Source organism: Zootermopsis nevadensis, unplaced genomic scaffold (assembly GCF_977971745.1).
Source record: "Zootermopsis nevadensis isolate Lab colony 2312 unplaced genomic scaffold, Znev_1.0 Znev_ptg000013l, whole genome shotgun sequence".
NCBI classification, from domain to species: domain Eukaryota; kingdom Metazoa; phylum Arthropoda; class Insecta; order Blattodea; family Termopsidae; genus Zootermopsis; species Zootermopsis nevadensis.
Window position 1 is genome coordinate 15320196 of NW_028259145.1, and position 14703 is coordinate 15334898.

General features: G+C 36.8%; 1 protein-coding gene and 1 long non-coding RNA gene across 8 annotated transcripts; one reads left to right on the plus strand and one right to left on the minus strand.

The window, feature by feature from the left end:
• The first annotated feature begins 27 nt into the window (after nt 1–27).
• On the plus strand, nt 28–11700 carry LOC110836875 (F-box only protein 22). Of its 6 annotated transcripts, none has more exons than XM_087348896.1 (10): nt 28–438; nt 627–703; nt 1669–1813; nt 2388–2569; nt 3057–3358; nt 3664–3878; nt 4897–5047; nt 5910–6076; nt 7188–7374; nt 8346–11700. In XM_087348896.1, exons 3-10 carry the CDS (start codon nt 1679–1681, stop codon nt 8495–8497), a joined length of 1491 nt encoding a protein of 496 aa, XP_087205022.1. In that variant the 5' UTR covers nt 28–438; nt 627–703; nt 1669–1678; the 3' UTR covers nt 8498–11700. The 6 variants fall into 6 exon arrangements, with proteins under 6 accessions (XP_087205022.1, XP_087205021.1, XP_087205023.1 ...); XM_087348895.1 differs by having other exon boundaries at nt 646–703; XM_087348897.1 differs by having other exon boundaries at nt 28–420; nt 646–703.
• On the minus strand, nt 2115–5056 carry LOC147873905 (uncharacterized). 2 transcript variants are annotated; one of them, XR_015535182.1, is made up of 2 exons: nt 5003–5054; nt 2115–2595 (listed from the first exon to the last, which is right to left on the minus strand). It is a non-coding gene; the product is annotated as an uncharacterized LOC147873905 (long non-coding RNA). The 2 variants fall into 2 exon arrangements; XR_015535183.1 differs by lacking the exon at nt 2115–2595 and adding an exon at nt 2757–3316 and having other exon boundaries at nt 5003–5056.
• Nucleotides 11701–14703: the final 3003 nt, after the last annotated feature.

Genomic DNA, 14703 nt, shown 5'->3' on the forward strand with positions numbered 1-14703 from the left:
TTTTCACAGTGGTGAGTATGAAGATTTCTGTCTTCTGGGTTGTTGCGCTGTGTAGTCTGGTCGATGTTAACCAACGTTTCAGAGGTCATACTGGCTCCGTCATCAGGGCGAGCGATGATAAGCGAGTATAAATGTTAATTGAATCGGAGACCGCTTCTGAATTGTTACCAGTTTAGATCTTGAAGATGTTGAAGATAAAATGTCCGTGCTAAGATATATAATAATTTGCATATCAGGGCATTAACATAATTGCGAAATTTGAAGATGTAGAGCTGAGGCACATTTGTTGCGAAAAGCAATTTGTTAATTTCAAGACATCACAGCAATCGCTCAAGTTTTTGACTTGTGACGCGTAGTGGAAGTACTCTGAGACACGAGATCATTGATTGTGGTGTTATCTGTGTTTGAGTGTAGTAATTGGTGAATATTATCCCTTATGTATGTTGAGATTTTTTAATTAATTGATCATATTATTTATTATATTCAATAAAGTTTAAAACTCTGTTCGTTTGTGTTATATAAAAAAACAACGTATTTAAAATTGTATAACTGTCCGTGGTTTAAATATAGGTTATGGACGTCCTTGATTGAAATGTCATTGATATCACTTTGTGTGTTTGTTTTAGAATAACTCATTATTTTCAGAAAAGACATTAACTCGACGTACTGCTGAATGGAATGGGTTACAAAGGGAAATTTAAACGTAAGAGGTTGAAATTATCTCTAACGTACTAGTCCCAGAGAGTTCTGAATTATGTAACCATGCATCAGTCTTCAGACCTCTATGGGACTGTTCATGGTGGAGGATTCGTAGTTCACAGAAAATATGAGTGTTTGTGTACCTTTTGTGATTTGATATATTGACTCTCCTTTAATTTTCTGTTGATGGAAGGCATTTAAATGAAGTTCTGCTACAGTGTTCACAGTCTTCATATTTGCCTATGTGAGAAGCAGAAATCTCACTAGTTTTTAGAACGCGAATGACAGAACTGCATAACTTCGCGTAAACAGTAATAAATCATGACAAACTTGTTAGAAATTTAACGTCTTCTGAAAGCCACAGTAATATAAATTATTCAGTCTATAATACTATATGAATTGAGTAGTAAAATAAATGTTAAGACATTCTTCTGAATGCAGCCCCAAGTCACTTCTCGGCCAGCAGTACACAGTGTATTTTGTACACCCTTACGGAATTATCTTCTTTACTATGGTATATTTCTTCACAAAATTCCTTTCCTTTTATAAGACTACAGCCTCTCCAATTTTTGAATTCTGATTGTAGAAAAAAAGTCTCTCACCTGCTCCCTCTTGTGTGTGTGTGTGTGTGTGTGTGTGTGTTAGGGCAGAAGTGGAGTTGGGTGCTATGTCACCTTAGAATAAGTTAATTTTTTTGCCCCATTTCATATTTTTGCATACCTCCTGTTTAGTCTGAGGGTACAGATACAGCATTGTGCCCCATTTTTTTGTGATCAACTATCTATCTACAGTTTTTGATTTATGTAACATATAACTTCAACTACATACAGAATCTGGACACTGTAGATATCAAACATGAGCATACACTAAAAAGGCCAAAGGTAAAAAGTAGCAGACTCATTCAGACAAATTCCTTTAAATTTACCTCTTATCATGAAATGTGATGTTATCTGCTTTGAACATTTGCAGTGCATACAGAATGGCATATTTTCCTCACTCTCAAGTTATTAAATATGAAGAGGCTTGTGGTGAAGATGGTGATGTATGTTCAAGTGAGAAGAGCACCATTGATAGTGATATCATTGGAACTAATGCTGCACAAAGAACTGAACAGGTGGACATATATAGATTAGTATTCATGCTATAGTTACAGATTAATATTTGTAAAGGATTAAATGTTTACAGGATTTATAGAAACTAAAATTAATATCACCCATTAAACCTCCACTTCCTCAGCCATAACAACATGTGTTCTTCTCTAGTGATTTGTGCTCTGAGTTAATTACTCCCAGCTTTTTAAAATCCTCAACATCATTCAAATGTTTATCAAACTATGTTTGATAGTTGGAGTAAATGATCATCTTTGTACCCCTTTATTAAAATGCAGTCAAGTTAAAGAAGCATTTGAATAAGGATATATTTTTTAGCACATTTATTAGACCTTCAAAGTAATATGTAAATCCAGAACATCTTTTCAATCTGTATTAATTTTTTTCATTCCTAAGTAAATTTGATCAGCAGTCTGTTCGCAGAATGTAGCTTCTACTAGTGTTAGGAAGTCTTGACAAACCTAATGACAAATTATATTTTTACAAAATATTCCTAAGAGTTGATCCTTAGGATATGGCAAATGTTATACATATCTGTGTTTTGGCTGTATCCTTGTAACCTATATTTTGTATGTCCAGCATGCTCCGGATGGATGTTGCAGCAACAGTAACCAAGCTACAGAAGAATCTGCTTCTAATACTCAGAAGTCAGACACCAACAGCCTACTTGGCAGTTATATCACTAAAGAATATGAGCTTTTGAATTTAGTTCTGAGTCACTTACCCCTTGGGGACTTAAATGCAGCTTCTCAGGTTTGCAGGTATATGCCCCATCATAACTTCAGACCTAGACCAACAATAAGATGCTAATTTTATTTATTGTTTCAATTTGTGTGTCTAGTAAATCTTGTAAATCATAATTACTCTACACTACAAGTTATATACAGTGTTGACAAGAAATTTGTTCACACTGAAGGTAAATATTAGCAAGGAAAATAAATTTTAAACTTAATTTCTGTAAGCTTTATCATAATCATTTGAAGAACTGGTGCAAAACACTGTTGCAAGATAGAATGATGTTATTATTAGTAAGGTGGGAAAGAAAAATGGTCTCAATTCCACATCATTTCATATCATAAAATATAATAATTATTTAAAAAATGTTAAAAATATCATCCATCTATCATGTTAGGTGATTAAGATATGCAATTACATGTCACTCAGTTCTGAATGCTTGATGGATAGACAAAAAATTGACACTTAAAAGAGTGTTGAGCATATAGCCATTGATGTACTTCCTGTTTTCAGAACATGGTGTTCAGCAGCAGTGTCTGTACGACGTGGCCGAACACATCCACATTGGTTACTGTGGTGTGGTGACCAACGCCAGAAAATATCAGAACAGTCATGTAGAATAAAAAGTGTGAAGTTTGCAGAGGCGGAGTTTCCATACTTGGCTTTCCGTGAGCATGTCTACAGTGAGCCATCCTTGGCCCTTATGTTTGCGTCACACACAGTGTTTGGAGCTCGTGTAATGTGCACATATAAATGCTCTTGTCCAGCTGTTACTGCAGGACAGAATAATGAAGAAGATGGTCATCAACACAGAGGTCAGTTTGTTGCCCTAAATTTCAAAATTAAACACTTATGAACAAATTTAAATTGATAAATTTATTTGTATTTTGAAGTGTACCAGTGTGGTGAAAAAAGTTCAGACTTTTGGGGGCATGGTGAAATTTGAGGTTCTCACAGTAAGTTATGATGAAGTTCATGACTACTGATGATGGAGGCAGTAATGACCTTTGAAACATCAGAAAACTTCTACCAGACTACATGGTGCAACATTCCAGAAGACAGCCATCTTCATATTCTCTGCTATGAGAACCTCTAATCTTAATCTTAATCATGTTAATAGTATGGGAGTATGTGAGAGCTGAACTACAACCAACTTGTCCACTCATCTGCCTCAGAGGGTATGGTATTGTAGGCACTTTGCCTGATCTTACTGTGACAGTGGAACTTGAGAATTCCCGAGCCTACTCAGTACTTCTGCTCCCAGACATGCCTGGAGTTACTGTTCGTACCTTTCAACTAGACACGAATCAAGTTAACAAACTTCAGAAAAGTAATGTAAGTATTTACCCATCAGAAAACTACAAATGTCTATCCAGGTTCATAGCTTTTTTGTACTTATTATTGAATCAGTGACTGAAATCTGTTTCTGTTTTATATAATTTTCGTCCTCTTCAACATGCATTTATTTATTTATAGTTTAACAACACTTTTTCTGTAGCTCAGACTGTATAGCATCCAATGAGAGGATGATGGTGAATAATGAATTGGAAAGGATGTGGAAGGAAGCATTGTCACCTAATTTAACATACTATCCTGGAATTTGCCTGGAGGGACTGAGGAAAACCACAAAACCCTAGTTTGGTTAGCCAATCTCTGGGCCATGATTTGAACCCAGGACCTCCTGAATATGAAGCAGGAGTGTTACTAATCAGATACATAAACATTCTTGGCTTGTAAATTTGTTAAAGACAGCAAGTTAAAATACTTCTTTTTGTAAGCCTCCTGTAATTGTTAAGACATTGTATAGAAATATAAGTATGTGGAAGGATAATGTTAAAATGGGTCTTAGTGCAGTAGGTGTAAATATATGACTTGGAGTGTACTGGCTCAGGATGTAGACAAATGATAGGTTTTTGTAAACATGGTGATTAACTTTAAGTTTCATATAAGTAGAGGATTTTTTGGCTGGCTGATTGTCAGCTACTTAGAGAAGACAGTACTGTGGAGTTAGGAATGTAGGTACTGATTCAGTTAGTCATTCACTTAGTCAACTGGCTAGCCAGTTAGTCAGTCAGTCAGGCTAGAAGAATATGAGTATGATTTTTATAACATGGAATGTTTGAAGTACAGAAACATTGAAGTTGGTACTTAATAATTGGATGCTTTGAGAATTTGTTTCCAAATGTTTCTTGTGAATGTTTTTTTCCCTGGGAATAATTAAGTGAATCATTTTGTGTTCCAAAGAGTTTAGCAGATTGTTTATCTTCACACTAGCAGTATAAGATATGCCATATTCTTTGTGAAGCAAGAACCAAAGCTGCAAAATGATTGTGGCTTTTATTCAATGTTTTAGCTACAGAGCTTGAATGTAGAAGTTATGGAACAACTGACAGGAATTCCAACAGGTGAATCTGTACAGTGTCTACTGCTATTTTGCCGTGAGGCTTTGTTGCTCGTACCTGCAATTATCCATCTTGTTTCTTCTCTGCAAAATAGGCAAGTGGGTATTTTATTGCATCTTTGATTTATATAATGAGGAGATGTGAACTTTATCATAAAGCTGGCTTACATTAGATAAGATATACAGTATTTATCTCATTATATGATGACCTTGGCTGTAAGGTGACCCTTTCACAATGGAATATTTTATAGTAAAATGATTTCACTGTTTGTCCAGACAAAATTCTTGTTGTAGTTCTCTGGCAGAATTTTCCTATGTTTCTGCCATGTCTTTATAATGTCCCATTGTACGCATACAGAATTCTTACATAATAAAATTTGTACTTGGTAAGTGTTGTTTGTCTTTTCACCATTGATGCATATTGCCACCAGAAATCTGTATTTCCTGGTTTCTCCATAGTTATTAGTCCTTTTGATTTACCTGATAAACATTAATTAAAATTATCATTGTATGTAGTTTGCAAGACTTAAGGAATCTTCATCAAGAGTCTGGCTTGCTTGCTTCCATGTTGTCTTTCATGATTGCATCATGCAATTTATTAACTTTTATTTAGTAGGCACAATAATTGTACATGCTTTAAGAACTAAATATTGAAACTAGTTACATCAGTTACGTAGATATGTTCAGTAATAATACATACGACACATTAAATCAGTCTTAACGTTTATCATATGGGAATTGGGGATTTAAAGTCTCATACCATGGGGCTGCCAGCTGGGGCTAATGGTGTGATGGTATACTAGTATGATGCATGGCCTGCTAGACTGCACATAAGCTGTTTTTTGTGACATTAAAGGTATAAAACTTTAGAAAATGTCTGTTATATTTATCAAATGTACATCTGCCTTAAGTCATGAAGTGCATACCATAATTTGTTTTAGTTGTGTTTATTTACAGGCAAGAAGAGACAATGGCAGTTGCAGGGGGCATAATTAATGATGTGGGTGGTTTAAATGATGGTGTCCCTATCATGGTAGGGGTGACTTTCTCTGGTGAAGGGGTGTGTGTGGCCTCAACAATCCTAGGTCGAGGTGTTGCAACAGAAATGGAAGTAGACAAAGCTATGCAAGAGGTATACACAAATCTAATACAAATTAGTCTACATGATAGTAATTATTGTTAACTTTTATTTAAAGTTTGTAATTCCATAATGCTCTCCCTGTAAGCCAAAGGAGATTAAACACAACTGTAGTTAGTCCATTGAACAGTAATAAGCACAATGTAGTAGTTGATCATATTCTTACTTATAATTACCATGGATCACATTCTTTGTTGAGAAATTAGTAGTTGCTCAGATACTCAAGTAATTAACATGATTTTTGTGGTACTCAAAGGTTTATTACTGTGTTCATGGGAGCCAGCCACTGGATCCTGTTTGAAGTTAGGCAAAATCACTTCACTTCTTCATTTGTGCTTTTTAAAGTTAATTTTCTCTGTTATCCTCTCATCTTTGCCTAAATCCTCTGTCTTTACCGTGTGTATGGGGATCATTTTCTAAGTCAGATAAATCAGTCAGTCAACATCTTCCCACCCTATTTATTTAATCTCCACTTTAATAATTCTGCAACACGTAGTTCAAGTGTTTGACATGAATAGTTTGATTGTTCCACTGGCAACATATTAGTGAGCAGTGTGCCAAGCTTTGTGGCTGTATTGAAAAGAATAATAACAGAGAAACAAATTTGATTTGAAGTCTGCAATAAATAGAAATAATATTTTGCTCATTTTAAAAATATCTGATGTTTTAGTTTTGATACCACGATTTTCATACTACACAAGAAGTGGAATAATTAAGAGACAATTCAGAAATTTGAAGTTAATATGGAATTATGAAGCTGAAGTGTAAACAGGGAGAAATTAAGGAGATCCTGTAAAGTGCATTTTGGGCCAATACAGACATTAAATTGCCTAATCTTAGAAGATGAGAAAGAAGGAAAGATGAAGAGAAATTCATGTGTATGTTTTTCCCTTTTGTGGTTAAAAATTAAAAGACAAGGTTGGAACTTGGGAAAAGTATGTGTTTGTCTGCATGTAGATCCTTAGCCAGTAGCATAAAATGTCCACTTGTTGATTTACAGTCTGAAGATTCAGATATGTCATGAGGGAAGTGATTTATATCGGAAGAATGTGCTCGATAAAGTAAAGTCCTAATTATAAAAGAATACCATATGCCTGTTTTGCAGTTGAAGGCACATACAGTGAGCAGTTATAGCAGCAGTGTTGGATTGATGTTTGCATGTGTGGGCAGAGGAAGACACCATTATCAAGGGAAACGGAATGTAGAATCAGCTGCATTCAGGAAGCATTTTCCTAAAACTCCTTTGTTAGGATATTTTGGCAATGGAGAGATAGGATTTAAACTCCTACCAGGTAATGTAAAATATATTAGTTCAACATATTTATGTGAAACGTAACAGTTAAATAACTAGTCTGATGTGAGTTGTGGTCTTCTGGGTTGTGACGGTGTATATCGGAGGATTATGGTGCCTCCATCTTTGAGGCAGAATTTTATGAAGGTGGAAGTGTTACATTCCTCCAATTTTTTTTTTAATGACCAACAATTTTAAACAGTTTCATATCCCAGAAGAACAGAACCCACATTTTCACCACCACAAAAACCTCAAATTTATTAAATTAGACATGTTTTTATGTAGCAGTTGGGAATACTGATGAGTTGTCATGTGTGGATCATACAGCTACATGGTTCAGCAGTTTTATGTTAGTCAGTATAGATTCTGTTTGTTTTATGGTACAGTAATGTAGACAGTGCTTTAAAACAAAAGACTGTTTGCTTATCCATGGGTTATATACAACACAACAAAGTAGATATTTTTTACTTGGAACTCTCAATAATGGTTACTTAAAATAGCACAATTCTGCAGCTCTCATAAATCTGATTAGAAATCTATTATTTTTGCAGACATCAGTGTGTCATTAGCTTTAAAATGAGGCATGTTTATACATCCCCATAGGTGTGTCCATTCATTCACAGTTTCATCTACCTTACAGAATTCTGTAGAAATGGTCACCATGTTAACATACAATAATTATGTATACAGAAGTTTTTTTTAGTATAATCTCTCGCCATCATAATTTTACATGCCTACCAACACTGTTGTAATTAATTTAGTTGAAATAAAGTATTCCTTTTTCTTATGTTATGTAGTGAAGCATTGAATTGTGAGGTATTGAAATTTGTTCCAGAAATTGTCATCAGACATTAATTAAACCCTGAAGCTTAATTACGTTCTACACATGATCATATTTTGAAATCTAATAGCTTGACAGTTATATAGTACACAATATCAGGTTACACTGTCCAGTATTTCTTCTGCTTGCAGATGTTACAGATAAAAAGAAATTATTGGATGGTCCCACAAGAGGAAATAAAAGGAAACGTACGGGGACACCCGTCATTTTACATTCCTATACAACCATTATGGTTCATCTGGCATTCACTGGTAGTAAAGCAAGTAGTCACACTCATCGGTGAGAAAAGGGGCACAAACCTCCTTCCTCAGCTCAGGGACCCTTGTCTTCCAAAATCCAGCCTAATAATCTAGTCAATTTTTGGAAGTGGAGGGTCATATCAAATAGACTTCATACTGAACTAAAATTTTGACAAAATTTATCCTTTAGCATGGAACTATTGTTATTATATTTTTGGTTTGCTGGATTGACTGAGTTTTTGAGTGCAGTGTATCTTCAATGTAATTTCTTATTCTCTTATATTTAAAAACCTTCAAGAGTCTGTGTAACCAATTGTTCATGATTCATTTATGGTTTTAACTTATCCTGTGTAAATGATACTAGTAGCATATGAAAATGTAAATGGATCTCACTGGTTTGGAAAAACAAGATTTGTATGCCAGTAAGATCAGTTATCAGATAAGACTTGCAGAGTTGCATTCCGTCTACATTTCTTGGGATATTTCTTCTCCTGTCTTGTGTTTTTGTTGCTATTGGCTTGCTGATGGTTCTCAGTGAACTCATCTGTTTCCTGAATAACAGCTTTAGTTTCAACATTATCATCAGTGTTACTGTAATCTTCTGCCCCAAAATTTTTAACTCTGCCTGATTCAGTCTTGGAGAATTTGAATGTTGTTTTCATTCATTCCACTTCAGTATCATCTGTACAAAATTTTGTTCTATTGAAGTGGTGGTCAGATCATTTCTGGTGACACTTTATTATATCTGTTAGTCAGATATTCCCTCTAATACAGACACAGAGTTTTTTCAAGTTCAGTAGCAAATGATGCAGACTCCATATTTAGTATCACTGATCACATGAAAAGTTTGTGATCATTCAACTTTATGCAATTTATAATTTGTCAGTGGGTTGAATGATACTTGTGGTATTGGGTAGAAACCACACAAGTCCAAAAACCCAGTAATCCATATAGTAAAATTAACATGATTTTGGACATGGAGAATTTTAGATAACTGTATGGGAGTTGTGAGTCCAAATTACAAGTGGATACTTCATTACTATTGTATGTCATAAGATCATCATTAGGGAAAAAAGGAAGTTCTCATGCTAAAATTACTGCTGAAATCTATATATTTTCATGTATTTTATGTGTTATTTTGGTATCTACTTCATCTTGGCATCATCTTTTGTGTTTTTGTTTACTGATGTGATTTTTCTGAATAGTTCAGTACACACACTTTCAAAGTATTTTAATTCTATATTTACCGCACTGTGCTCAAAATATTTTCAGGTAAGAATGATGAAATGTTACTGACTATATATATATCTTGCATGCTTGGAGTTAAATGAGATTGGTTGTGTTAACAAATTTGCACTATGAGTTGTTAAAATGATATTAACACGTGCTAGAGTTATATCTCATCTAACCAAGGATTGCCGGCGCTGAACATTGGAAACTCCCCCTTGTTGACTGGTGGTATAAGCTATACAGCTACAATGCAAATTTTCAAGAGCACCTTGAGATGAAATTAGCAGTCCTTGGTCACATGAATGTAATTATAATTGCATTGCCATAGAGGAGCAAGGAGGGAGGTATTGTGTATTTCTCTGGATTTAATTCAGAGCCTGGTCTTCTGTAAGTCAAAGGAAATGTGTTGTTTTACTTATATTACAAACAATTTACACTCTGGGTTCACAATTTAGTGCGGTAACTGACATATTTACATTTTCAAGAGTCTGTTCAGAACAAATACTAAAACATCTAATTCCTTAATTTGGAGTGTATTGTATGTCTCTTTAACCAAATGTAGCATTTTAAGATGTTATATGTCAACTGTAGAAATAATTTCCAGACTAACATTGTTTTGAGGTAACAGTAAGGTTGGATATTATATGGCTACTATTTTACATGGTTTTGGATTGTATAGAAACATTAATCAAAAATTTTCTCATGAAATTAATTTCTTTATGTGACTGAAGATTGTGTCTGACAAACATGAAATACAAATATGTGTTGAATTATAAGTGTGTATGTAGTTTGATGATCTCTGTGAAATTATTATAATTGTATTGGTTTTGTTGTTATTTGGAAAACAGTATAATATGCATGTTAAAGGGATGAAAACATACTTTAAGCAGTTACAAGTGGCCATGTTAATATTACTTATTTTGTAGAAATGTACACATTTGTAGTCTTTCCCTTCTAAGTGCTTTTATGTTTAACTGTTTGAAGTAGATTTCTGATTCAACTCTATCAGATAACTTCAAGAATTAAAATAAAAAGTCAAATCAAATTAATATACATTTGTGAAACATATTATAAGCAACAAAAATTTAAGGCTTAATTTGTATTGATTTTTCTAAAATATAATATATAAATTACAAAGCATCATTACAGACATGTGAGTAACTGGCAAGAATTTCAGGGAACTGGTCTTATAATTGAAGGTGCATCAAGTTCACCGATGCTTTCTTTTTGCTCCACTGGCAAGTTGAGTTTTTATGGAGTAGATTTATCATTGTTTGATCGCAAAGCAATTGCTATACAAGCAGCTGGTTGGACCCTGACATGCCACATCTGTGCAGGGGTAGCATTTGGTGAATGTAGCTTTAGCTTGACAGTAAGCTGTCGTAGTGGTAATAACCTTTAGGAATTGTAATGAAAACCCACCAGGACTGAAAGTGTTGCTGTCCTCAGTATACATGCAGAACAGACTTGGTGGAATTTCAAGTCTTAGCACCAATGTCATTCAGTATCTTTTCTATTAGTACAGTTCATTTCCTGTACGGCGTTTTGTCCAGCCGTGGCCCTGTTGTCTTTACCTAATTGTCCAGGTAGTGTATATTTTATCTGTTGGGAACCGGTTCGCTTAGAAACTTGCATTGAAATTTTCTGCAACATTTTCTGGCAGACTAATATTTGAAATATAGTTGCGATAAATAGACACACTGTTTAATAATATACCCTGCTTAAACCGTGTTGTACAGCGCTGAGTGGTTGATTGAGAAATGCATTAACAGAAACAGACAAATATGATGATTCATGTGGTGACATTTAATTCCATTATGGAAAGTTGGAAAAAAAAAATGCATATATTGGGACCATCAAATACAATTTAATATTTCAGTAGAAATTGGTGTAGTCATTTGTAACCTAATCCTATTATGGCCTATATGCCTTGATGATATGGCATGGCTACTCTTTTCTTTCAACATTTGTACATTTCAGTAATAAATTAATGCGCACAAAGCATTTAATTACATAATTTTATAATTATTAAAATATATTTTCCAAAAAATGCATCCTTATAAATATACTTATAATTTTGTTTTTCATTGCTGAGTTGCAGGTGAAGAAGTGTGTCGACTGATTCGTGGTCTCAGATCCGCTGAGGTTAAGAAGCTCATTTAGTGACTTTAAACTGGAAAGTACTTGAGTCTAACTTTGATAGAGACATTTCCTCCATATTGCCATGATTGCTTTTTAGAGTATAAGTTTTTAGAATGGAATTACAACATGAAGGTGAGTTTGTTGTTGAGGGAGGAGAAGTTTTATTATCTTGACTCTAAACACTGCTTATTTAATTATTTTATGTTCTACCATGTTGACAGTACAGATTAAAAATTCTGCTTCGATAATGATTTAAATCATCTTGTATCAGCTACAATGATTGGAGTCACTGCTTGACCCAGATTCTCAGGTCATTTAAATGTTGATTTACGTAAACTTGCTGTCAACATGGTTCCATTCCCACGTCTCCACTTCTTCATGCCTGGTTTTGCTCCTCCCATGCCGGCCAACAGTACCGAGTTCTCACGGTATCAGAACTTGCCCAACAGATATTTGATGTGAAGAACATGATGGCTGCCAGTGATCCTAGGAATGGTAGTTACCTCACTGTCACTGTTGTATTCTGAGTGCACATGTCCATGAAGGAGGTTGATGAACGTACGTTACAAGTGCAGAATAAAAACAGCAGTTACTCTGTTGAGTGGATCCTAAACAAAATGACTGTTATAAGATCTCTGACACTTCTATTGATTACTCCACTGCCAGGCCACAGACATGTTCAGACGCAAAGCATACTTTCACTGGTACATGTGTTTAGTTTGTGCCTGCATGAGGATGTTTGGAACTAAATGACAATACACAACTGATGAAAATGCCAATTCTATATTGTGTTAAGAGAAGTAAATTTTAATAACTTAGTTAATGTAAGAATGTTTTGGTATTGAATTTGCAACATGAAGATGGCAATCTTCTGGGTTGTTGTGCCGTGTAGTCAGGTGGACATCTACTAGACTACATGGCGCAACAACCCAGAAGACAGCCATCTTCAGACTCACCGCCATGAAAACCTCAAATCCTACATAAATTTGTAACATAGTTAGCTTTGAAAGTTTATCTCACAATCTGTGTTACTTGTTACATTTTTGCTGGTTAAGCCCTCACCGATGGGAACAACTTAAAAGGAACCTTGGAATGGGTAGAGGAGATTTAAACCCGATATCTGGTCTAGTGGTCAGAAGACTAGCCTTGTAATCCTGGGGTCCCGGGTTCAATTCCCAGTGGTGCTCAGATTTATAACTTGTGTTGGGCAAGACCGTGGTCTAGGTATCACGGAGTTTTCCTCCGGGAGCTCCCCGGTTTCTCCGAGGCATCCCAACAATTACTCCATTCACACACACAGAAGAAGGCAATGGCAAACCACTTCTGGATCATCTGCGAAGAATGTATATATGTATGAGCAGGTCCCTGACAACCTGAAGAGGATGGAAGGATCCTGTTCATAATATATGGACCTGTCGTCAGAAAGAACACTAATAATAATAAAACAAATAATCTGTCATCTATACCATGTACAGAGGTAGGCTTTGTGGGATGAAACTGAGATATATGGAAGGAAGTCTGAAATGGAGAATTTGAAATTTTGTTCTCTTCCCCAGTATTGTCGGGGTCGTTAAGTCGAGAAAAATGAGATGGGCTGGGCATGGATGGGGCAAGAGGTGTGCACTGGGTATTGGTTGGGTAGTAGCAAAGAATTGAACCAGGAACCTCTGAGGTACATATGAGCCATGTTAACATTTGAAAGAATCTACACAGTCAGCTTGTAGAGGAGGCCTTCGACTGAGACCGTGTCAAAGGCTTTGTCCACGTCCAAGAAAACCGCCCCAGTTAGCCGCCTCTCATCAAAGTTCCTGTTTACCCTTTCAACGAGACGAGCCAGCTGCAGCTTCGTGTTGTGCCTACGCCGGAACCTAAACTGCTCGTCGCGCAGCAGTCCGCGTTCGTTCGCCTCGTGTAGGACCCTAGTTAATAGGATCTTACAGAGCTTTCCGACCGTGTAAAGAAGACTGGTCGGTCTGTAGGAACAAGGTAGCGTGGGGTCTTTGCCCGGTTTCAGTATGGACACCACGCGAGCGTTTTTTCACGCCGAGGGGAAATACTGCCTGCGGAGGACCGCGTTGAACACTTTCGTGAGGTAGGTTATCGTGGAAGATGTCTCAGGACCCTGTTCGGTAAACCGTTGGGGCCCGGAACCTTGCCAACTTCTTGAGTCTCTTAATAGCCTGAAGGACCTCCGAGGGTCTGGTTAATTTCGATTCACTTGACGTGGCATACTCGTATGCTCGCATCGCCTCGTTAACCATGTCAATAAATGTCGGGTCCGACGGATCGTCCACCAGCTGAAACTGGACCTCAAGGTTGTCGGCCAGGGCTTCCGCCTTCTCGGAGTCCGAGACAGCGCATCCTCCCTGCACAAGCAAGATGGCGACGGAGTGGTGACTCGCATCACCCGCTTAGCAATCTTCCAAAGCGACTGGTCCTCGCAGGCCAAGGATTCCAGCGCGTCGCTCCGCTGTTCGTTCGTCCACTCGTTGAACCGACAGGTCACCGACCTCTGGAGTCGGTTGACCTGAGCTTTGAAAGTGGGGTCCCTCGTGACCTGCCAGCGCCGCGTCAGCCGGTTCTCAGGCGTATTTCATCCCGAATACTAGCGGCCAGGGGCGGACGCCTGTCAGCGCAGGTTCAGTCAGATACACAGGTAGGGCGAAGTCTTTGACGAGGGCAATGTCAAGGACGTCGGGGGTTTCGTTGTGTGTGTAAGGAGCCGTTTTTGGGGAGTCCGGCCCGTATATCAAGCAGGAGTTTCTGTTATCCTAATCCCGTAGGAGCGAACCCCTCGTAGAGATGAGCCAAGAAATCCATTCCGTGTGCTTCGCGTTGAGGTCACCGGCCAATAGGACCGGGATATACTCGGTGAGGT

What these genes read in the sequence shown, in the direction of transcription:
- LOC110836875 (XM_087348896.1), top strand. Translation starts at nt 1,679, where the DNA reads ATGGCATATTTTCCTCACTCTCAAGTTATTAAATATGAAGAGGCTTGT. An exon ending in TCTGCAAAATAGGCAAGTGG is followed by an intron (nt 5,048 to 5,909) that starts GTATTTTATTGC and finishes ACAGGCAAGAAG; the next exon opens with AGACAATGGCAGTTGCAGGG. An exon ending in AGGATTTAAACTCCTACCAG is followed by an intron (nt 7,375 to 8,345) that starts GTAATGTAAAAT and finishes TTCTGCTTGCAG; the next exon opens with ATGTTACAGATAAAAAGAAA.